The sequence below is a fragment of the Thermobia domestica genome, chromosome 14 (assembly GCF_964235325.1).
Source record: "Thermobia domestica chromosome 14, izTheDome1.hap1.1, whole genome shotgun sequence".
Lineage (NCBI taxonomy): Eukaryota > Metazoa > Arthropoda > Insecta > Zygentoma > Lepismatidae > Thermobia > Thermobia domestica.
In genome coordinates, this window is record NC_137467.1 from 11,715,874 (window position 1) to 11,742,205 (window position 26,332).

General features: G+C 37.8%; 2 protein-coding genes across 4 annotated transcripts in view; one reads left to right on the plus strand and one right to left on the minus strand.

Moving 5' to 3' along the window:
- clos (closca) overlaps window positions 1-26,332 on the plus strand; it is a 208,931-nt gene that overhangs the window by 47,434 nt on the left and 135,165 nt on the right. The window contains exons 2-3 of the mRNA XM_081737704.1: window positions 1,701-1,898; window positions 2,938-3,087. Coding sequence (XP_081593830.1) covers window positions 1,715-1,898; window positions 2,938-3,087 — 334 coding nt within the window. The 5' untranslated portion in view covers window positions 1,701-1,714. The remainder of the gene's footprint in view (window positions 1-1,700; window positions 1,899-2,937; window positions 3,088-26,332) is intronic.
- On the minus strand, window positions 1,554-26,169 carry LOC145669526 (RWD domain-containing protein 2A). 3 transcript variants are annotated; one of them, XM_081737706.1, is made up of 5 exons: window positions 26,023-26,169; window positions 25,015-25,242; window positions 12,874-12,954; window positions 11,093-11,524; window positions 1,554-3,490 (listed from the first exon to the last, which is right to left on the minus strand). In XM_081737706.1, exons 1-5 carry the CDS (start codon window positions 26,068-26,070, stop codon window positions 3,239-3,241), a joined length of 1,041 nt encoding a protein of 346 aa, XP_081593832.1. In that variant the 5' UTR covers window positions 26,071-26,169; the 3' UTR covers window positions 1,554-3,238. The 3 variants fall into 3 exon arrangements, with proteins under 3 accessions (XP_081593832.1, XP_081593831.1, XP_081593833.1); XM_081737705.1 differs by lacking the exon at window positions 26,023-26,169 and having other exon boundaries at window positions 25,015-25,428; XM_081737707.1 differs by lacking the exons at window positions 12,874-12,954; window positions 26,023-26,169 and having other exon boundaries at window positions 25,015-25,425.

The window sequence follows — 26,332 nt, forward strand, 5'->3', positions numbered from 1 at the left end:
TCAAAACGCAACGTCAGTTTCTCCGCCATATTCGTTAGTCACTCTTACTCACGGTACTTGTCACAGCCGTTGTGCTCACGGTTTCTTAAGGAGGCTTGAATTAATGACAATAATTTTGAGAATCTGATGATTACTTCCCCACTTATCCTGTATATTAAAATGTGAGTTGATATAGGGGAAGGCGTAGCGGAACGAGGTAATTAACATAAATGTCTAATAAGGGTAATAAAAATGACAAGGGAATACTGAAAATGAAGTTAATATATCACTTGAAGTTTTAGGTACAAAAAAGCGCCAGTAGTTGGTTAATGTGTGCCCAAACCTAAAGACGCACACGTATTTATCGAAAGTAATGTTTCTTTTTCGCATGCACGTGAACACACGGTGCACAATGGGGTACACTGAATTACGGCTGGCAGTAGTTATAAAAGTAAACGTGTTCGTCGCTATCTACACCTTCACACGAATTATGTGACCACAGTTTGCACACCATACACATAATCCATCCCCGTTGGATTGGGAATCCCACCCAACACAAATGAATGCAGCGTCCTCTGATGAACTGAACTCAATTTGTCTTTCTTGTTGCTGCTGTCAGCTCTCCTGAATACCCACACATGATCTGTCTTCTCGCCTGCTTCTTCTTGCCTAATTTATTTTGTTTAACGTCCCTTTCAGCAGCGAGGCTATGTGAGACGTGCACCTACAGCTTACCTTGGAATCCAAACATGAGCTCCCGCTGGGAATCGAACCCGGGTCTACCACCCTAATCGCTTAGCTACAGGGGAGCTCTCATCATATTTCATTTTGGCCCACTTCTGAATTACCCTGTATAATGCCTGATAGAGAAAACCCAATATACAGGATAGGCTGTAAGGGTGACTTGACCTTAATTCATTTGAGTTATTTATCAGATACGAAATTATGAAACTATTACAGGTTATTTCATAGGTCGTAGATTGAAGAACTACATTATAACGGATTGTTTACGTCAGTAGTTCTACACCTTGTTTACTCAATGCTCCCTTCCTCCCCGCTCGTTGGTCATAGTTGCTTACTATGATTTCTGATCCAATATTGAATTCTCGGTAACAATAATAATACCATGATGATTACTATATTCTCACCAATTTATACTTATTTGCAGTAAGACTTCTGAATACCATTGAAGTGCTATATTTTGTTTGCTTTTCTTGGTGAAATTTCAGTTCTTACTAAAATTACTTTGTTTGTATGGTATTTAACATTTCTTCGTCATAATATTTCTAATATATATATATATTTTTAAAATTAGAAATGCATATTATTTCTGTAAGTAGCTTACGATCTCTTCTTCGCTCCTCATACCCACCAGGGGGCACGTTCTCCAGGTTGAGAACCACTGGTCCACATCAGCTACTGCTACCCTAGTCAACTGAGAACTGAATGACTGCTAGTATCAAGCAAGTTATAGACAGATAATATGTACACAGATGTTTGTCAGTTTATATATATGTCAGGATACTATTAGGAGGTTCATAAAATACACACTTAATAAAATAAACCCCACAGAATAAATTCAAAAATCATTTTTTAATCAAAAATCAATAATAATAATAATATAGTCATACAAAAACATGTGAAAATATTCAAGTACAAAATAATAATAATAATAAGCTTTCAAAGTAATTTGTGCATTTATCAATTCCATTTTATTTCAGATGGATGACAAAGGATGGGGGAGAAAATGAACCGTCTGCTACTGCATATACTAGTAACCATTTTGACGATTGTGTTTTGTCCAACACACTGGAACACATCAGCAGCGCCAATACCATTTGACACGCTGCTCGAACAAACAGCAAGCTTCCTTCAAGATGTTTTCGACACTGAATTTACTACATACAGGGGAACAATAGGTAAGAACACACGATACGATCTCCATTTTTTTTTTTATGAAAAACCTTTAGAGATTTTAGTCAACCACAAATAACACCATTTATATAATAATAATAATAGAAATAAACTATACAATTACCAACAGCAAATTTCAACACTTGTAACGTAAAAAAAAAGTATTTTTTTTTCCAGCTTGTAGACTTCAAAAACATTTTTTCACATTAATTTTTCTGTAACAAACGTATAAAACATTTTATATTTACATAATTATTTTGTTTTCCTTTTTTCTTTTTTTTTAAAAAAAAACTGTAAACAACTGTAACAAACACATTTGTTTCTATTTTCAATATATACAGGGTGTTTCAAAACAACATCGACAACGTTTGAGATGATTCCTGATACCAAGATAAGACGAAAAGTATAGATCAACCTGGGTGCACAAATGTTTCGGAGTTACAGGCTGCCGAAAACATGAAAAAAATGAATTTTAAAGGTCCATGGCTCTAAAACTATGGGACCTACCGTAGTCAATTCAATACTTTATTTAGAAACTAGTATGTGCCCTATCCAAATATTCATGTTTCAGAATCCTAAGGTACTCACGCAACAATTTTTACAGAGGGAGTTTGGCTACTAGCATACAATTTGAAGTATTTACCAACTCTCTATAAAAATTGTTGTGGAAGTACCGCAGAATTCTGAAACAGTTATTTGGACAGGGCGCATATTAGTTCCTAAGTGAAGTCTTAACCCGAGTACCATAAGTCCCACAGTATTGGAGCTAAGGACCTTTAAATTTAATTTTTTCCATGTTTTCGGCAACTTGTAACTGCGAAATGACTGATTTCAGCACCCAGATTGGTCTATACTTTTTATCTTATCTTGGTGTCAGGAATCACCTCCGAAACGCTGTTGGTGTTGTTTTGAAACACCCTGTATTTTTCCTTACCACATCGAGAAAAAATTTTTTTGACATGAAAAAAATTGACTAGTTTTTCTTTTATTTAATAATAATAATAATTATTATTATATTAAATAAGAAAACATTTTAACCCCTAGGAAATGATGATGATATAATGCAACAAATAAGTCACAAGGTAGAAGCTTTCGTGGAGCAAATCAAAGTTGTCCATGGTTTACAATCCCACAGGATAGTCAAAAGAACTTCCGAAAATTACAATCTGACATCCATCACTCGCGACCATACAGGTAAGTACAAAAAAAGCCATCTTCGAGTGTTTTATGTATTTTAACCTCTATTTTATTGTTAAATGCATGAGCAATTAATAACATTTCGATCCACTAATCCTAATTAGGCCTGTCTTTTATTTTCTGTACATGTTTTTGTAGGTAGAAACATTTATGTATGGTTTGAGCTGACTCGTCCGTCCACACCAAAATAATCCTTAAACACGTAACCACAGCCGTGCATTTGAAGGTAGCGATAAAGTTCTCCCATATTCATATGACAGTCTCTTGATTTCGACTTGTTGGTATCGAACGAAATTTCCTGAAATGTCTCGAATTTTCGATGCGAAGCCACATTCTCATCTTCAATGGGGAAAGACTCACGTTTTTTACACATTATCTTCTTCCAGTTCATGCATTTCACCTGAAATAAACAAAAACTAAAGTAATACAGAAGTATTTCACAGTACAAGCGAAAAGTGAGCAATTGCACGTAGTTCATCATTATATACGAGGGTCATTCAGAAAATAAAGAGCGTTTAATTATACAAAATGAAAAACAATATTTATTAAAAAAAATGTTACTTCAATTCACTACTCTACATAGTCACTTCACTTTCATTTAAACATTTGTCGTATCTGGTCATGAGTTTCAGAATTTCCATATTAAGGGCGCCATAGACTAACACACTTGCATGACCAACTTTCATGTAAGATCTGTTTCATCATGCATGTTGAAAGATTTTTTTTTGGCCACACACGTACTAACTTGCTGCCCAACTTACTAGAAGAATGAATCGACTATAAAGGAAAGAATCACGTGATTTCTTTCGCTGTCGTCATTGGTGAAACTAAATATAAAACAACCAACTTGCATGAACGAGCACATACATGTTAAACATGCATGAAGAACAGCAAAACCGTCATGGGTGTTTACAGAAGATTTTGAAAACTTTCAACATGCATAAACGATCAATTTACCTGTTGTTTTATTATTTTTCATGCATGTTGGAAGGTTTCTTCATGCATGTGTGTGCGTATGGGCCCCTTTATACTCTTCTGCCACCAGTTGATTTAGGGAGGTGGTCATTGCATGGAGAAGTCTTTCTTGATTGGATTGCGACGGTGATGAAACCTAGGCCTCTCACATAATCTCAGAGAGCAAGCGCCAATCATTTGAGTGGCATCATCCCTCATCAGCCAAACAACCACGAAAATTCAGACTCTCTCAACACGAAAGGCCATGGCAACAGAAGTGTTCCTTTGGTATATTTCATGCCAAAAGGCACTACGATCAATGCAAATAGTTATTGTGAGACTCTAAGACGACTACGGCGAACCATCCAAAACAGGACACGAGGCATTGTGCTTCTCCAAGACAAGCCTGCCCTCACATTGCTGCAGCAACTCAAGAATTGTTGGATCATTTCGGATGGAAATTTTTTGATCATCCACCTTATAGTCCGGACCTTGTTCCTAGCGACTTCCAACTTTTCCATAAGCTGAAAGAGTTTCTGGGAATAATGCAGTGACCACCTGACTAAATGAAGTGGCGGCAGAAGAGTATAACATAGGAATTCTAAAGCTCGAACAGATACGACAAATGTTTAAATGAAGGTGGTGATCATGTAGTAAAGTGAAGGAAGCTTCAGGTATGTAATAGAATTATTTTTCCAATAAATACTGTCTTTCATGTTGTATAACTCAATGGTCTTTACTTTCTGCATGACCCTCATATTAGGGGAGACCGGGGACTATTTGAGTATAATAGAAAAAAAAAAATTCTGAAAACTAGCACAACAGATTATTAGCGATGACAGTAATTCAAGTACCTAACAAACCCTGGTTAAAGAATCCTTGGTTCGACTCCAGGTCTCACGGAGACTCTCACCAAGGGAACAAACACTAGGTGCGTGAGTTTTCTCGCGGTTTCCCGTTTCCTCCCTCATTCTACCATTATCACTGATCTATATGGCTTTAGCCTGCCAGGGAGCTTTGCGTCATCATAAATGACATGGCCTATTACTAACGGGGGCTAACACCCATGCCTAGAGCAGCTTAAATCTGGTACCGCTGTCAGCAGGGATGTACCCACTAGGCGGGCCTTGGGGGTCCAGGCTCCCCGAAATCCCAACTTTTCTGTAAATTTAGTCTAATAATACGGGCAGTTTTACAAATATTAATTTAATATATTCTTGTATTGATATTTTTTTGTACGTCCCCGGCTGTCAGGTGCACCGACACTCGTGCAGGCAGCAACGCCACTTTTGTATAACTTTGGGAGATTTAGGTATGTGTTACAGTATCAGTTATGCAAGTCCAAATCCTGCGGGGCCTAAGAAAATTGGGAGAAAGTGGGATCGACCCGTCTTATGACTTCCAATACTTAACACATAGCACATTTTGGAAGTCTAAAACTCCGAAATACTTGTTTAATTGTTTTAAATGAAAAGTATGTGGCTGCAAGTTTAACACTAGACATTTCCTTCCCTTCTAGAACATACAAAATTCCGCAACTCATGTTTAACTATTTTTAATGAAGGGTTCAACAATGTATTCCGAGGTATGGATATATTCCAATAATTGCGGCCCGCGTCTCTTTCCCTTCCAGGGGGCAAGGTGACTCAGTGGTAGAGTGCTTATCTCTGGTGTATGGGATTCTTGGTTCGATCTTCGGCCAAATAAATTTCTGATGTACAACATAGTGTCCGTGGGTTTTCTCGGAGTACTTCCGTTTCCTCCCAGATTCACATTCCACAGATTCTCCCATTATCATTCACTTGCCATAATCATCGTCTCCCTTAGCCTAAAGGATATATAATCGTGGGACGTTAAACTGAAAGATTTCATTTCATCTTTGTTTCCCTTCCAAAAACCCCGAATTTACAAAAAAAAAAAAAAAAAAAAAATCCCTCAATGGTATCTTACGCCACAAATCTATATACTTTCAAAACTTCCCCGTTTCTAGCTTAATAAGCAGTCAGGCCCATAGGTGTCCACCAGGGCCGTAACTTGTGGGGGACATGGGGTAACATTCCCCCAGGAAAGCTTCCCACCGTTCGAGGGGGGCAAATTTTAAGGCAATATTTTCTTACTCCACATACAATACGAACACGAAATCATAAACAGGTTCTACATTACATAAACAAAACAGCGCATAAAAGGTTAAAAAAAAATAATAAATAAAAAATAATAAATAAAAAATAAAAATAAATAAAAAAATCGTGGACCCATTTTAATATATATTAGGGGCCCCTAGAAATAATTTTTGTTCGTATGGCTTTGAGATTTGTCAATATTGTTCCCTTAATTATTTCGTCATGTATGAAACAGTCCCAGCGACGTAACTAACGGCCCCGCAGACCCTGCCGTGCGGAAGGGCCCACAGGCTCCGGGGGGTCCATAGAGTAAAAGAAATATGGAGAGAGGAGGCGCAAGAATTAGGGGGAAAATCTCTAGGAGGCCCAAATACGCGTATTAATGCGTCCCCTCCCAAGAAAAAAAAATCTAGGTTACGGCGCTGGTGTCCACACTCGCGAGCCCGACGCTCCCGAGCTCGGCACTCACGCTCAATCAGGCTCGAGTTCAATAATTGAGCGCGAGCCCGAGTTGAGTTCAAGCCCAATGAAATAAGTGAGCGTGAGCTCAAGTGACTGAGCCCAGTTGAGAGATGTGAAAGCGAGTCCGAGTAAGCGCGAGCCCAGTTGAGAAGTGAGTGCGAGCCCGATGCAAAATAGCAATTTATGGTCTGGCCTACGCATCAATTAGTTAGGATTTCTTCCCTTATATAGGCCTATAGAGATAATGGAAGCGTGCTTCCTTTTTAACATTAAAAAAAAAAAAAAACTCTTTTCAACTTTGCAATACGCAACTTCTCACGCCGTTAACATCAAAACGAACCACTCGCTCCCATGAGTGCTGAATAAAGCTTGTTTCTCAATTGATTTGCTACAGGAAACATGAATTTATTCTTGTGTATGGATTGTCTTATCAGTCACAAAGTGTACTGAATGAATCATTCAAGCCATTTTATAAATTCACTGAATTTCCGCGTGTGCCACGAGTGTCAACGTAACATGAAAAGAGACGTGTTGCTGTGAACGGTCATTATGTAAATTCCGTGATTATAATCTTACGCACACATAAAGCAACGAAACAAAAACGTATCATGTCAACAAGTTAGCTCTCCTCACCCTCAAACAGTCTTCTCTTTAACATCGTCCCTTTACTGATACACATAATCGCTCTTCCGTGCATATATTTCACCTTGGCATTCCAAGGTCAAAATACACGAGTATAAATCTTCCAGAGCACTAAAAACAATGCAAAAATATATGGAACGGTTTGCGTTGCAAATTCAACCCAGAGATAATCCTCACAACATAGTATTCATTTCTTCTCTTGTTTGTGGGGGAAAGATAATATGTTTAAACAAGTAACAATGCCACGTGCACAATATATGAAGGAGTTTTGTTTTATATTTTCTCATTTAATATTGAAATCGAAAGTGGTATTAAAACTTGTATCACTTCTGCTTTTAGAAGACACATTAAAGTGGACATACGAGGTGTCATCAAAAAATACGGTGAATAATTTTATTAGAATTAAAGTAATAAGCTGACAAGGAAATTTGATTTAATCTCCTTCAAAGTACTGTCCTTGGCTAGCAATACACTTGTCCTAACGTTGAATCCATGGCTGGAAGGCTTCTTTTGGAAGAGCGTTCAGCTGCTCTGTCGTGGCCCTCCTAATGTCCGGGATGGTGTCAAAATTTTTTTCCTTAAAGTATGGTTTTAATTTTTGGAAAGAGTCAGAAGTGACATGGTGCTATATCTGGAGAGCACATCGGAGTGGACAGACAGGAATACCTTTTCTTTCGGCCAAAAACTCTCAGATCAAAAGCAACGTGTGGCTCGGCGCGTTTTCGTGATGACAAAGAAAGCTATCTGCCCATTTAATCGGCGATTACAATGCTTTTCACGGACCTATACGAGATGTTTAGTTCTTCGAAAAGCTCTCGAATAGTCATTCGCCTATTTGAACAAATCATTTATGTCACTTTTTTGCACGTTTTCAAGTTTTGGACATCGAAGGGTGCCTCGATCGTTGATCGCACTACTTGCAAACAGTCTTCAATGCCACTGCTTCATAGTCATACACTGGTGTGAATAAGAAAAAACCCAGAAAAATCTCACTCAAGATGTTTCCTGCTGGAAAAGCCATTTACACTTTTTTTTCGCCTCAATGTCCCCACCAGCGTGCTAAAAGCGAGAGCGTCAGCGACTACGCTATGCAGAGCTACTCTGGCTGCTAGCAACTATAGAGTTACTGTAAAACAAATGCTGGATTTTTGAATTTACTGTATGGATGCTGGGTGGCACGGCGGCTCAGTGGTAGAGCCTTCATCTCTGATGCATGAGGACCCTGCTTCGATTCCAGCTCGTGCTAAGTGAGCTTTGTGATGGGCAAACACCGTGTTCGTGGGTTTTCTCGGGGTTCTCCCACTTTCTTTATGCCACCATTTTATTCATTTCTCATCACCCCCGTCTCCTTTAGCCTAGCTGGCATAAACGTGGGACGTAAAACTTTGAGATTTTATTTTATTTCATTTCCTGTATGGATGCTCTATTGAATACGTGCAGTCTGCCATAACTCGACTTTAATGCAGTTTCCTAGAGGGTTGTTTTGCTGATTTCTTCTCATTATCACCAAAATTGACATATAATCAAGAATTATTATTATTTTTTTTTTTTCGAAGACTAAGAGGTTAACGGAAGTCTGAAGCATGGAAGCTTCTCAGTTCCGGCATTTTTTCCAGTAATGGCAGAATGCTTATGAAAATGATTATTCTTTTGAGCAGCAAGAATATGGGACGAAACGCCTCACCACGAATACAAAACTTCATCACAGGGGAAAAAATACGGATGCCTGGATACCACCCTTAACTGCTGCGTCAAGCTTCACGATACTAAGATTTGATAAATCCGCAATGAAAATACAGTAGAGTACCGATTATCCGAGTTAATGTGGACCGGATCTAACTCGGATAAGCAAAAACTTTGTTAACACTGATGTATTCACACAAAAATTGTACAGTATTTATTATTATTGTTTGTTGATTATTTTTATTTATTATTACTGTATTTATTATTTTTATTGAACATACAGTACAATGCCTACATACGTACATAAGAAATTAGCCATTCCCTCCGGTCACTTTACCAATCTCTTGACACCTTCTTGATAGTTTCCCCACGATCTAATCGACTAATAGCTGTAAGCTTATCTTCTAATGATAAAACAACACGTTTCCTTTTTCCAACCATTCCTACAAATATTCACGAGAACTAGAAGAAACACTCACCGCCGCTCACATTGCTCTGTTGTTACGACAAAATAAGTCTTTTTATGACTTCGGCGCAAAAACTGATACTCAAGACGTGCAGCAATTACAGTAAAGCTTGCTGGCTTAAATGTGGCAATGTCGGGCGGGGATCGTTATCTTTACGTTAGCTTTATTTTCGCTTTATTGCTGAAACTAAAGCCTCTAGACTACTTGTTGTAACCAGACTAGTTTTTTAAAAAAGTTCTTTTGTTTTTTAAATTAATCTTGGATAACACGGAAACTCGGTTAATCGAAACTCGGATAATTGGCTATCTACTGTACTGTGACAAACAGCAGCAAAATAGAGCTGTGGAAAACTGTATCTTAGACCGCGTTTCCATTTTACATGAATCTTGTAGCTGTCATAAAAAATCTTAACCCTATAATATTTCTCCATGTAAACATAGTCTTGAAAGGGACATACAACATTTTTTTTTTTTTTTTTTTTTCAATCTTGCAAGTTCAACTATTTCAGCTTTGAGTCGTCTTGCTTGCTACCTGCTATCTCCCTTCCGCTGACATAAAGGAAAAACCAGTTTCGCCGCTTCCGAAACAACAGATTCTTTCCAATTTGATATACGTTAAAACCCTATTTTAACGACAAGTGAAGCAATTGACAACTATACTCCTACCGTACTGATCCTGCTTAGCTACATTACGGTAAGTGGGCTAGAACTCCTTTGGTCAAGACAGGTTACAATGGCTTGGCAGCGGTATTTGAAACTGTTAATGTGTAAGTCAAACACGGATTTTACTTATGTTCATGATCCTATGTCTACAGTACAACAATGACGAATACTAACACAGTATCTTGATAAAAGACCATTACTAACTCTGTCATTAAGTTCGAGGAGTATTCAGAAAGTAAGTTTCCCTAGGGCAATAAACATAAAGACGACATAGTGACCTTGAAACATTAATTGCCACAGATAATACAGGTGAAATTACTTTTCAACATATCCACCACTGGAATTCGGATAGTTGTCCTACTGTGCGAGATCAAACTTTCTTTTTTTTTTAAATCCCGATGTGGTAAGTCAGCTGTTTGGGAATAGAACCAGTATGACATCAGTCTGCAATTGTTAATTATTAAAAATTCTTACCGGAATATCTTGAGGTGTAAAACATGAAAATCGCTGGGAGCAAGATCCGAACTATACTATGAATGGGCAAACAAGTTCCACTGGAACAACTGCAGAAGATGGGTTGTCACCAGCTGTATAGTCCTCTGAGCGATTTTCAGGTCGTCTTACATCTCAAGACATTCTTGTTCAGTAAACATTTTGGTAATGATGAACATTTGCAGACGGATCTCATATACTGGTACGGATGACATAGGCGGCCGACTGTTACAACATCGGAATACTAAAGCTGATCCCATGGAATGACAAGTGGACACCAGAATACTAAAGTTGTCCACTTGTCTTACCGTGGGATCATCGGAAGTTGATCCCATGGTATGTCAATTGTCTGAATTCTGAATGTGAACATGTTGAAAAGTAGTATCATTTGTGCTGTATCCGCTGCAATAGGCTATTTACGTCTTCTGTGTTCTTATCCTACGGAAATTTACTTTCTGGACAAGTCGTAATTTCAGGAAGTATAAATACAAATATATTTTTAAAATGCTACTCTTCTTACCTTATGCCACCATTCCCCACAGTTATTGGCAGCCCCTTCGGCACATATTATCCCTGGTTTTCCTGGTAGACAGAATCCTGTGAGATCGTATTCATGAGCTAGATCCAAAATCTCCCTCCGTTTCGATTTGCTGTAGATGTGATGCGAATAGATCCAATAGCGCGTGAAGAAACCCTCCTTCGACTCTTCCACATTATTATGTAGAACAGGTTTTGGATCCTCTACTTTGACATAGTTCAATGCATTCTCCTGCAACCAGGCAACTGCGGATCCAATACAAATTTCTCCTCGATCCAGCGAAGATATAAAATTAGCTAAATCCTTATTTAAAATATGCTGTTGATTTCGACTTAGTCTATCACAGCGTATAAATATATCTGGCTCATTGGCAGGGTAATCGTGTGGAAGATTTACACATACTTCTAACTTTGCCTGAAATGTAAGAAGAAAACAAAAGTTATTCATAATATATTCATCTTACAAGAAAAATTACTGTTATCTAGAAAATAACATAAAGAAAACAAACCACTTGGCGTGACAGCCCTTTTTGTGAACCTGAGCTGCTCCAACTCCATCTGTTAGCAACCAGCTGAACTATGTTCAGTCTAGATGACGAACATATGTCTCTAACAGGCATATCAGCGGCTTTCTTGACCTAGTTAGTGGCTGTCATATCTTTTATTCATGTGACTCTCCAGTTTGCTCACGACACTGGGTGGACGCCGAAAATTGGAACGCATTGGCTGAGAAACGAACCCGGGACCACGCGGAATGTGAGTCCATTGCTCTAACCACTAAATTACGCTGACTCTTTAGGAAATATACTTTGAGTTAATAATTGTGAGCCTTTCTGCTCGGAGCAGGATCTATAAAAACACAAACAACTACGATAAATAACAGGAACAGGCTATTTAGAAACTACAGCATGTCGGGAAATAAGCTCCCCCTTCTATTCCCACCAAGAAATCGTAAAGCAATGAAACAAACAAGACATGGATTTAACACAGACTAATCCATACGTAACCTGGATATATACTACCAAGAACCCGCAGATTACACTATTGTAGTGCTGACAAAGTTCAAATGAGTGACCCACTTTATGCCTGGCAAGTATGGAACACACAGGACAACACCGCAGTGTGGTACTCACAGAACGTGGCCTAGCCTTTTCACTTTTGGCGTTCTCCTTTAGAACGACAATGCCAGAACACACTCGGTGGCCACCTCTTGGGGCCGCGGTGGCTCAGTGGTAGAGCGTTCACCTCTGGTGCTTGGGGTTTCGGGTTCAAACCCTGTTCCCGCCAAGTGAACTTTGTGGTGGACAAACACCGTGTGCGTGGGTTTTATCGGGGTTCTCCCGTTTCCTCCCACTTTCTTCATTCCACCATTTCATTCATTTCTCATAATCACCGTCTCCTTTAGCCTCACCGCCATAACTGTGGGACGTAAAACTCAGATTTCATTTCATTTTCATTTTTTCGGTGGCCATCTCTGTTGGAACCCTCTTGCCCATCTGCCGTGCCGTAGAGTTCCAACCTCAGGCCCAGTGTCTTCTATTTTTTTTTTTTCAAACTTTGAAGAATGCTCTCTGTTTTGAACCAATAATGAAGTGAAATAGTCTATCCGTATTCAGGAAACGCATTTTTTTTTTCAAAGAGGAGTTTCTACACCTTGTAAAGCGTATGACATGGACTAATGTATTTGGTTCTTATGTGGATACATAAAGTAAGCCTTGTTATTTACTTTTGCATTAAATTAGTTGCTTTGTATACAGTACACACCTGCCCATACCTCCAAGGAAACTTTATTTTCCGACTTAACCTCGTAGCCACGTGGAGTTCTTTAGTATGTCCTAGAATAGTCTGAAAAAAAAAATAGACAAAAAATGTAGTTTATTTTCGAGTCAGTTCGACATCTGTGAGGTGGGTTCCATGTTAAACTGTGTACATATTACTGCGCGAATAGTAAAAGAAAAAAGAAAGAAAATGTTAAAACTAGAAGAAACCCCCTTGATATTCCTCTCATCCATGGTTTAAACGTTCTAGCGTAGTTGTAACGCTTCCAACGACAAAAATAAATAGTGCCTTAGTGAAGCAAAATGGCGTCCACTCACAACGAACTGTTTTAAAATCCTTGTAATCCTTACAAAACGATTATGAATTACTGCATCCACCTTCTTACTCACTGAGATACTGTTGTATATATATAAATTTTAAATCGTACGCTGCTGTTAAGTTGTAGACAATACTGGGATTGACTGACTCCATTTCCTCGTCAAGTAAGTTTAAAAAAAAAATACTAATCTAGAGTCCCACTCCCACACAAATATCATCATAGGTATTCTGCCATTATTGGCAGGTTACTTGGCTGCAACTGAGAAGTTTCCATGCTCAAAGTCAGCCACTAACCTCTTCGTCTTCAAGTACGATTTTTTCTGTTTTGATATCGTCCATTAATTTGTCTTCTTCACCCTCTCCCTCTCTTTCCTGAGACCATACCCTCTAGCATGTCCCTCATGATACAATTCCTTCTTAATCAATGCCCCAACCAGTTTCTCTTCCTCTTCTTAATATCTAGAATTGTTATTTTCTCCTCCCACCATTTCTAACGCCCTCTCATTCGTTTTCAGCTCGACGAGCTAATTCTCTTTTTTCTTCACACCCACATTTCAAAAGCCTCCACTTATTTTTCATAATTTTTGCATAATGTCCATGTTTCTGACCCATTGAGTACACTACTACACACGAAGCATTTTATGAATCTTTTCTCACCCCGTTATTCAAATTCTCAGAAAAGTCTTTTCCTTCCTCCTAAAGGCTTCTTTTGCCATTCCTATCCTTGCTTTTATTTCACGGTCACACTTCACATCATCATTAATAATACTACTCAGGTACCGAAAACTAGTCAACTGTTCTATTCCCCCCCCCCCCCGTTCTTCTATACTTGACACCGACACCTTCGTTCCAATCACCATGGCTTTTGTCTTTCGAACATTTATTTTAAAAAATACATGTTATATATAATCACTCGTTAGTAGTCTGTTATCTAGCTTCCCTGTTTTTGTTCTGAGTTTTTTGTCGTAAATTAAATGCGAATACAAGAACGCATAAAATATTTTTTTCAAACATAAGCTAATTAGTATTATTTAAAAAAAATAATACATATTACCGTAGGAAATTTTAATTACAATTTCAGAATTGGTTGAGAATTTCCTGGCTATATTAAAATATTGCATTATTTATGTAAGTTGTGAAATAATACACTTATTTATTTTTCAATTAATGCTAGCACAGAGGCTAGACCCCAAAGGGTTATGCTCTTTCTTTGGGGGTATTTATTTATTTATGGTCTGTATATACATTTCATCACCGGCAACAGAAGAATAACAAATAATTATTTCACAATTATGCAGTTCTGATGGTTAATAACAGAAATTTCCTCTTTGGTTCGGAAATTCCCTTGTCACCATTTTAGGCGAAATGAGACTACGCGAATTTCCACGTCGCCTAAAACGATGCAAGTTCTTATCTTGAAGAACCATCTTCATCGTTTCTAAATATCTGCACTAGGACGAGGACTCACCAAATAATGTGTTAGGTAGCATGAGTAGCATAGAACACTTAACATCTTATGCAACATTTCGAAAAACGTAACATAACAACTTTATCTTCCAAGCGCTTCAATCTTATTTACTGCTCTTTTCACATGAAATTTGCCACACAGAGATGTCTTTGCCGATTATACACATACTAACATTGTAAGAATTACCGGGCGAATTCGTTATCAAATTAAATTTCTACAACAACATATTTATAGACATGCGACAATTTTGGACATGAGTGTACATAATTTTTATCACTTCATATAGCAGTTCACAGTTTTACCAGTGGCGGCTTTAGTGGGTAGGGCGGGTAGGCACGAGCCTACCCCAAAATGTTGAAAAATATATAAACGCTAAAAAGATACAATAAACAGTAAATATATTTTCCACTATCTATATAAATGATAGATAATTATTTAAGAAGTAGCTTCAACCATGGAAAAATAATTTTCAAAGCTCGGAGGTCTTTAAACCAACGAGCAGATGGCGAACAGGTGGCTGTGGTATCCTTTTTTTTGGTCGCGTTTTACGTTTGACTATTTCATAACCCATTTTCTTTCTCTTCACTTCTAATTGTTATAATAATGCCAAGACTGTTGAACAAGAGTCCGGGCATCTAAACTCTGTCCAGGACTCTCCCGACAAAATCGGTATGGATGGTTGGTAACTGTACAACCGAGAAAGAAACCGTTGGTTTGAGAATTGCTTAATTACAGTCATAGGTATATCTTCCAATTTCAGTTTCATTTCGTGCTTTTCAACATAATTTGTAATAACGTGTGTTTTCATAAATATACAGGGTTGCCAAAAGTACATATACAGATCTGCATTGATCAAGTATAACATTCTAGCTTTAGTTTAGTTGCTTTGGCTGTTCCGAGCCTGAGGTATAAGTAACAAGACACTAAGAACAAATAATTAAGAAACTAAGTCTACCTGAGGAAAAACAATAAGAAATTATATAAAATGCAATGAGCTGATCAGTACGGTTCCGTATACCTACTTTTGGGCCACACTGTATATGTATGTATTAAACTAGCCTGATTTTTTGGGGGGTCCAAGTTTAAAGCTATGTATTTTTAAGGTTTTGCCTCATAATTAGATGGTTACTTACGTCAACCATATCAGAAAATGAAATGAAATCTTTTGAGTTTTACGTCCCACGTTATGCCGGTTAGGCTAAAGGAGATGGTGATGATGAGTAATGAATGAAATGGTGGAATGAGGAAAGTGGGAGAAAACGGGAGAACCCTGAGAAAACCCATGAACACGGTGTTTGTCCACAAAGTCCACACGACGCGAGCTGCGATCGAACCAGGGACCTTAAGCACCAGAAGTGAACGCTCTACCACTGAGCCACCGCGTCTCCTCAACCATATCAGAATATTAGTCAAATTATTCAATGGCTTATATGTATATATTCAATAATATCAATGAATATTACCTACTGTTATATGTATATAGGTATCCATGAGCGAGGGAGCGGGTCTACCCAAAATTAAAATCCCAAAGCCGCCCCTGAGTTTTACAGTACCCTACATACTACAATCCGCATAAATAATTATTGCTCAGGGGGCTACAATCAATGGACGATATCAAAAGAGAAAAATCGTACGTGCAGACGAAGAGGTTAGCGGAGGACCGTGGGGCATGGAAGCTTCTCAGTTGCAGCAAGTGACCTGCCAATTACGGCAGAATACCTATGATGATGATGATGATATAATACTGGACTACTTCTCCGAATATTTCAAAGAAGGCTCCGGCTATGTATTAAATTCTATGTGGCTTCACATACTTGTTTTCTTCTTGCTGTGGTGTTTGTTTCTTAAAGCTTAGCTTCCCTCTCAAGCGTCGAGGCTATATGAAACATAGGCCTACAATTTAAAGTGGAATCCAAACTAATGTTGTAATATAGTCAATGCTCTCCCACCGGGAATCGAAATCTGGACCCCGCGCACATTAGCTATCCTGCTGTAGTCTAACACAATCACACTAACCTATAGTAATCACGTAGATTTAAGAATAACTAGTCGCGGACCAGTGGCGGATCCAGGGGGGAGCGATTGCCCCCCAGAAGAGGAAACTTTCTTACTTTATATATAAATAAAACAGAGTTTGACGCTCTTAGAAGTAGCTTTAAGTAGCAATATTACAACCCACCGCCCCCCCAGAAGTCTGTCCTGGATCTGTCCCTGTCGCGGACAACACGAACTTTTAATTTTACATCCCTGGATATGCTCCACAGGCAAGGGCGCCGATCCTGGGGGGGCAAGGGGGCCCGGGCCCCCATTGTATTTGTAAATTTACAATAATTGGCATAATTTGAATGCAATTTGTCTTAAAATATTCATATATGCTTTCTGCATCTGAATGGGCCCTCACAAATTTAGAGAAATCTGCGCCCTTGTCTACAGGCTAACAAAACCTGGACCACCTACACCCAAGCGAGGTTAGGACAATAATTTCTCTATTTAGGAGCTCTGAAACATTGTCCTAATCAAGCAACTGTCGAGACGTAACCTCTCAACTGAACTAGGTTTCTCGCGGTAGTCCGTAAAGTGCTATGACTGGCCAGAAGGCTCTTGGTTCAGTGATGTACGGTTACAACACAGGTCATTGCCATTGTTTACGTATATTAAATGTCCGCTGAAAGCAGAGAATTCGTGTTATTATTCAGTCCAAACTCTCTTGTCATCGCGAATTCTGTCGAAGAATTTGAAGCTTAAAATATATATAGAACTATAATTATGCCTGTTGTACTATATGGTTGCGAAACATGGTCTCTCACTTTGAAAAAATGTAAGCAAACTGAAAGTACTTGAGAATAGAATGCTGAAGCGAATAATCGGACCCACGAGGCACGGAAATGCGGAAGCGAAGAACTGTATGCTTTGTACTGGTACATTTACCCAACACTGTTACGTCTAAAAGGCTCAGACAGGCAAGCCATTTAGACAGAATGGAAGAAAGTAGAAAGGCATTCAAAAATTTTAACAGGGAACCCAACTGGAAAAAGATTGTTCGGAAGATTTAGGTGCAGATGGGAGGATAATATTAAGATGGATCTCGGAGAAATAGGAATACAAACTAGAAACTAGATCCCGTGGGTTAAGGACAGAACTCAATGGAAAGCTTTTGTGAATTTGGCGATGAACCTCTGGGTTCTATAGGCTGCAGGCACGCACGCAAAAATTTTTGTTAGGAGAGGTCCAAGCTTTGGGGACGGGACTTCTAATACTACAAGCCACTAAGTCTATGCCGTATTCAACTCGTATTATTCCAATCGAAAATACGATAAATAATTGTAAAACACTTCCACCTACATTTTCAGAAAAAAAAATGATAAACCACATTCTTTTTATAAGAGACTTTTCAAACTACATCAATGATTTCCCTGTTAAACAAGTATAGTTTTATTGAGAAAGTATTCAAATGTATGTTGAATTAGGAAGTGTTTATTTTTCGGAGGGGGGATGCGGATGCCCCCCCCCCATGGGTGCCCCTTTGATAGGCTGCAGTTATACAGGGTGTTTCAAAACAACAACAACAATGTTTGGGAGGTGATTCCTGACACCAATATGAGACAAAACGTATAGACCAACCTGAGTGTACAAATGCTTCCTTCCGGAGTTATAGGTTGCCAAAAACATGAAAAAAAAAAAAAAAAAAGAACTTTAAAGGTCCGTAGATCTAAAACTATGGGACCTACCGTAATCGGGACAAGATTTCACTTAGGAACTAATATGTGCGTTATCCAAAAATACATGTATATGTTTCAGAATCCTACGGTACTCAAGCAACAATTTTTATAGAGGGAGTTTGGCTATGGATATACAATTTGAAGTACTCACCAACTACCTCTATAAAATTTTTTGCAGAAATACCGCAGGATTCTAAAACTGGTGTATTTAGATAGGGCACATATTAGTTCCTAAGTGAAGTCTTGCCCCAACTACGGTAGGTCCCATACTATTGAAGCTATGGACTTTCAAAGTTCATTTTTTTCGACAACCTATAACTCCGAATGGAAGCATTTGTGCACCCAGGTTAGTCTATACTTTTTGTCTTATCTTGGTGTGAGGAATCACCACCTCCCAAACATTGTCGGTGTTGTTTTGAAACACCCTGTATATGGTAGCGGAATTGCCTGTTCTTCGCAACGGAAGACTAAGCTTTAATTAATATAAACCCTAAAACTTGAATATTGCAGAAGTCGTTTCTTTCTTCTCCCCTTCACAAACAGAATTTTCAAAAACTATGCGAACACATATCTCTTATCTTTAATTATAAATTTATATACTGAATTTAACACTTCCAAGTAAAGTACATACTTACATTGGACATTTCAGAAATATAAAAGCAGAAATTACATTAGAATATTACAGAAATTCTTCCCCTTTATGAACATAATTTTTGAAAATCCTAACGCAAGTATTCCGTTATGTTTCATTAAGTGTTTATATACCGAATTTCACACCTAACTCAAGCAAATCCTTACAATGGACTTCAAGAACAGAAATTTGATTTTTATAGACATAACTCCCTTTTTTTTCCCGAAATCTCGGGAAATTATTTTTGATGGAGTAGTTATATGCAGAGTTTGATTCTCTAACTTCTAGGATTCATGAGATACATCATTCTTGGCAAAAACTTTTGAACCCTCTTCATGTAGGTGCTTTAAGAAATAATTTCCCATTCCTTGTTTTCGAAAAAAGAAAGAAAAAAAAACGTGGTTTCTATCCATATTTCACGTTTGTATCGTAAGTAATACGACGTGGAAATAGATTAGTTCGAATAGTCATTTTTACTCTTTAGTATAGCGCGCGAATGGAGTATTCTTCCCGGCGGGGAAAGGGGAATAAATTTCATTCACATATGCACCCAGCCCTCACAGATACTGTATATAGTGACGTATTTAGAGGGGCTATCGGGCTCAAGCCCCTACCTGAAATAAATGTTAGTGTTTCGCATTCCATGGACAATAATAATCCTTCTTATTACTTGTAACGTAAGAATTTTATTGACTTTCCATTTTCTTACGCTCTTTGTTCAGAAATAATACTCTATTTCCCAAATCTAATTCCGTGTAAGAACTGTGTTCTTTTCTTCTTTTTTTCGTCCATTCTACTCTTCTGTTTCTTTTTCTTAGTTGTTACTTTCTTTCCTTTCTCCTATCACACTTTCGACTGTTGTTAGTTGTGATTCAAGTCGGCCGTCGTTAGTAACACAAAACTAAGAGGAGCTGATAAGAGAAATTGGTGTTGCACGGATATCAACATAACAGGACTTAAAGTTATTATAGCAAAGGAATATATACATCGTTCAGTTACAAAGAAATGTTGATATTTGAATTTTAAAAAATCGAGAGGCGGGGGGGGGGGGATAAGTAGCCCGGGAAATCAGGCAGGCCAAGCGGATGCTTACTTTTTCTTATATGAATGAATAAAAGGCTAGATTCACTGCTAAATTTTTGTGTACCAGTAAATATCTCATATTACACAAGATTCACCAGTCTACAATTCTTGTCATTAAAACTGCAATCAGTATATTTCAGCTTCAACTTGTCTCAAAATTTTCTTTCAGGTATAAACGTACCAGTTGCGGCGTTGGGCTCGTAAGAGTAGAGTAGCACGAGGGGAAGGCAAGAAAAACTTTGGGGTGGCGAAGCAACCACACTTGTTTTGCTTTGAATATTATTATTCACGGTTGTAGAATGGAAAAATCTTTAAGTTTTACGTCCCACGCTTATGCCGGTTAGGCTAAAGGAGACGGTGATTGAGAGATGAGTGAAATGGTAGAATGAAGAAAGTGGGAGGAAACGGGAGAACCCCGAGAAAACACACGAGCACGGTGTTTGTTCACCACAAAGTTCACTTGGCGGAGGCTGGGATCGAACCCGGAACCCCAAGCACCAGAGGTGAACGCTCTACCACTGAGCCACCGCGCCAATAGAAAAATGGAGGAGCGAAGGGGGGAGAGAAAATATCGGGGTAGTTGCCGCCCCTCCTTGCCTCCCTGTAGCTCCGCCACTGACGTACACAGCTAAAACTGAATATTTCCATTTTTTCTAAACTGAAATCAGTTAAGTTGAAATGAGATTACAAATATTCAACGTGTTTGCAGGAGCGTAATTTCAGATTTGCCTGGAGGGAAGGGGATGTAAGATCTCCCACCGACATACGAGTTTAGTTTCTCTTCTAGAATATTAGTAGACAATCGATTAAACTACGTTTTATTCTCAAACTCAGGTGGATAATTGTCCGGTGCTTTCCCGTGTTATGCATAGCCTCTTCAAAACAAAACCCTAAATCCGCCACTGGGACCAGACGTCCCGTTTTAACCGGAACAGTCTTTTTTTTTTTCTTTCTTTAACTATTACCCCGTGAGAACTGCCCCTTTCCTGGTGTCGAGATGAATATAATTGTTATCGAGCAATTACCCAGCAACGTTGAACGTTTCGAGAACCGCCAACGTTGTTTTTACACTTTACCCTGAAGGCTACAACAATGTTGGCAGTTCTCGAAATGTTGGACGATGTGGAATTCACCCGACTGATTATCCTAGAACAACTATATAGTTACTATCCCGTAATTTCTAATTCTCAAACAAGACTGCTAAATGTCCCTTTTTAGAGCAAAAACCAATAAAGTGTTTTATTGTAGGCAGAAACGGTTATGGTTCAATACACATGCCTTCGAGGAAAAAAGAAGAAAAAGAAGTCATGATGTTTCTGGATATATATATATATATATATATATATATATATATATATATATATATATATATATATATATATATTGCTTAATTGGGATCGTGGCAAGTCTTATGCGAGAGTAGTAAGGAATTGGGGATGCACTGATGAACTAACATTTAAGCGAATTAAATGAACAGACTCAAATTTATACCTTTTAATACACGGATTTATTCCCTTCCTATTGTGAAATTACTCTATTGGCCTAGGATGAAAGTTATATCATTCTTAGAGAGACCCTGTGTACATACCTCTTTTTCTGTCCATACCGGGCCCACTACTTCTCCTTTCGTTGGATGTCTTTTCACTTCAGATCACAAAGACGTCGGACCGAGGTTCTAACCAGAATCATCATTAGCCTTACTGTAGTCTGGATTTTATTCAGAAGTCACTTCCTAGGTTCAATTCAGCAGTTTTCTATCATTGAACCCGGCAGTATACTAAAGAATGCGGAATCCAGACAGGGTGGTATGATCAGGACAGAGCAATGTACTCAAAGAAAATACTGTAAAACTTCAATGGATCGTTCTCTCCAAGTATGATACAAACAATATATATATATATATATATATATATATATATATATATAATATAATATTGCTTTTAGTGGATTCTAGTTGAAAAGGTTTTATGGTTAGTAATCTGTAATTATGCAAGGAAAAGGTTAAACATAGCCTATATAGAGATATTATTGTACGGTAAGCTGATTTTTGATTTTAATAATAAATATGTTGTAAAGAAAATAATCATAACAGTGTTCTATAATTTTATTCAAAATATATATCATCAGAGCAAATTCTAAATTCTCTCCTTAAAATAACCGTGTATCGAGCTTTTTGTACGAACACTCACTGGAAATTTTGGCCATGTATGGAACTTTTGAGGGAAGCATGGTGGCGACTCACTAGTAGAGCGCTTGCTTACCTCTGGTGAGTGGATCTCCGGACAAGTTAAGTTTGTAATGAATAACATCATGTCCATGGGTTTTCCCGGGTTACTCCCGTTTCCTCCTTCCACCCATTGTTCCATCATCATTCACTTGCTTTATAAACAGTCTCCTTTAGCCTAAAGAGCATTATCGTGGGATGTTAGACCAAAATATTTCATTTCATTTTTGTAACTTTTGAATGGGTTACTTCTGTGTTTTGTAGAATGAAAACACTGCTAGCGCTCAAATTGCAATCTCGAAATCAGAGGCATAACCACTCCTACTCCTCACCTTCGTTTTATATGCGTCCCGTTTTTGTAAATTTAAATTCTGATCACCTTACATCGACTGAAACACATTAAAATAGCAGTGTTAATTTTTATGGAATCTGAAACAAAGCAGTGAAAACCATGAAATTAACTTTAAAAAATTCCGCAATTCGTTTCTACCGGAAATCAAACTGTATAAATATCTTAAGTGAATTTAATTACAACAAGAGGTGGCTGTTAAGGGAAGTTACATGCAACAAGAGGCGGTTCTTGATGGAAATCCTATGCAACGAGGTGGCTGTTGAGGGAAATCACATAGACTAAAAAGTAGCATTTCATTGCTACAAGTTACAGGAAGAAAGTTTTAAAATTAAAAGAAGTTTTATTTTTTGTATATAACTTATAACGATAAAATGTGTAGAAATTACCTCAGGGGATGGGGGGCGATTGCCCTCCCAGAAGAGGAAACTTTCTTATTTTATATATATATATAAATAAAACCCTCTCAAAGTTTGGAGCCCTTAAAAGTAGCAGTATGACAACCCACTGCCCCCCCCCAGAAGTCGTTCCTGGATCCGCCCCTGAATTACCTTAACTTTAATTTTTAACGACGCGTCTTCTCTCAAGAACAGACATTGATTTTGACTCCTGATTGCCTGTTTCTACTTCTAGTACAATGCCCACGTGTGTTCAATAGGCAGCTAAAATAAAAGTATCCAACGGTATTAACCTTCATTCCCTATTAAGTGATTTTACTTATAGTTTGTTCGACTTTTATAATTTCTGATGTGTTACAGACATCTGAAATCACAAGAACCCAATAAGATACCCATCGAAATATAGAAAACTCGAATCTGAAATGTGTTCCTTGTAATTTTGATTTAATTTCTATCGAACTATAGTTACAAACATCCAGATACAAACTTCGCAGTCAATTTACACCTAAGTAATTATCAAATGACAATCATAGGAATGGAAATCGGGCAAGATACATTTAAAGGTATCAATCCAGCATTCGTCCGGTGAATTAGAGGAAAACTGCATATACCTAAGTCAGAGTGGCCCACCACGACACTAGAACCTGGGATCTCCCAATCAACAACGTTCCTCGGTGGTTTGTCTATATTAATGAAGAAACACATGCAAATATTGGAAATGGAACACACGGAATGAAAAGAAATCTGTTTCTGAATGTATTTCTGTTCCTTAAATTTCATTCCTTCACAGATTTGTGAGACACTTATTTCCTTACGAGGGACCGCAGTGGCTCAGTGGTAGAAAGTTCACCTCGGGTGCGTGGGTCTCTGGGTCAATTTAGGCTCACGCTAAGTGGGCTCTATGATATACTAACACAGTGTGTGTGTAGATTTTTTGGGTTCTCTCGTTTCTTCCCATTTCTCATTCCACCATTATTCATCTCATCATCACATTCTCCCTTAGTGTTTGAGCATAATTGTAGGATGTTAATCTTTTTTAAAAAATTGGCCTGAGACTGCAGTGATATGACCATCTAATGAAAACAAACGACTGTGGTCATAAGTGATGACAATAGTGTTGTATGGGAAGACAGGTAGAGGGAGACCAAGAAGGAAATAGGTAGTAATGACTTCAAGGAGACAGATCGGGTTAAATTCTGGTAAGCTCCGCTGGGCTAAACCCACGCACTATGTAGCCTAACCTGAACTAACCACACTCAACTTATTCAGAAGTAAGAATTATTATACCGGTGTAGAATGGAACAAAAAGCGAAAGGTCTAACAAGGGAGGAATTCTGGGACAGGGCTTTACGGACAAAACTCATCAGAAACTTCGACCCCCATAAGTGTGGGGGGACAGGGGGACGGAAAGACGACGACGAACTGAAAAAGTCGCAGACTTAGTGATTTAGAAGCTTGAAAAAATCAAAAGAATTTCTTGATCTCTAGTCAATACAAAATCACTTGTCTCACAAGCCAATTTACTTCCTTCCCCTTAAAAAAAAAAAAAAAAAAAAAAAAAAAAAAACGGAGCCTATAGCAGCCTATTCAACAAGCTACATATATTTATAATTCGTACTAAAAAAAGGCTACTGTTAGAAACGAACTATAAAATTAAGGGCTATCTATGGTCGTCTAAATGGTGTTAAGCGGTCTGGTATAACTACAACTCTCAATGCAATTATTTCTGGCTTGCTAGAGCGGAGTTCTTTACTTTTTAATTCAAATAACACACTAATAATCTCACAAACATTAATCAACATAGATACTTGCTACTACTAAGAATCAAACCTAGAACTACACATGCTAACCAATTTACTATATAGAAGAATGAAACAAACTATAAGCTATAAATAATAATAATAATAATAATAATAATAATAATAAACAGACTTACCTTATTATTTAATACCAAATTGATAGTAAAATCAAGTTGAGCTGGAAAAACTCCAAATTTCTCATCTACGTAATCGTTTATATCGGCAATAACACTCGGATCATCAATGCAGAACTCCCCTGGATTGGAAAACATTGACTGTAACATTTCCACTTCCGTTAATTGCAAACGAAGCATATCTGTCAACTCACTTCGGTCCACGAACTGAGTGATCTGCTCTTCCAGCTCCTTAAAATCCAAAAATTCATTATCATCCTCGACATAACCGTACGACATCATTATTACGGCTAGACTTTAAATTACATTCATTAACCTAACATTTAACTTTACATCAAAGCACAGTTTGTGCTACTGCAACGAAGCACCACAACCTTTCGCCTGCCATTAACGCGTAGTACTAACTAACCACGTGTATTTGTTGACAATCGAGCTCTCTTGCAAAATACGCTGCGCACAGAATCGCACAAATTAGTGTGTCTGAGCATTCCCATCGTCTGCTACTAGATATCCCGTATGTTTCTGCACGTAAACGTGGCGACTTCCCGTCGGAGCATTCACACACATATACACAATCACGAAACAACACAAAACATTTCTACAAAGCTCGAATAGTTGATATATTCATGTATCACTGGATGTTTTTACGTTAATTTTAGTTCGTTTCTTAAACCGCGAGTTCCATACTATATTGACTTACGTACTGCTATCTTTTGTTCAATGAAATAGTGGAATCAAATAGTTAACAACAGGCTATTATCAAGCTAATCCAGTAAAAGGCTACACAGGATTATACTAAACATATTTTTTACCAGATAGTAATGACTTTATTACTCTTTACTTTTACCTACATTTAGACAAAGAACAACTACGCCTATGTAGAGTTGTGATCAACTTGTCACTTACTTATATATGACTTTAAATTCCTGCTATATATGAATATTTAAGACTGCATTATTCACTGTTTTTACAAAATTCCTGCTAATTTCATATTATGAAAAAGAAACTTACATCAAATAATCCAAAACTGTCAATTTTGCACTCCCCATTGTCCGCCATGTTGATACTACCACAAGGGCGGAGCAAATTTCATGGTTGCAAGCCAAAGTTAACTAAATTGTGCCTATTCGGAGATTGAATGCCAGACTAACTTGTCAAAAGTCTTACACTTACACAATCGGAGATGTGATTAATGCAATATCAAAGATAAAAATTATTATTAAAAACATTTAATTTCTAAAAAATCACAAATTATTGTTTAATTTGAAGAAATGCTGTAAATTCTGAAAAAAATCTGTAACGATTAAAAGTTAACAAAATT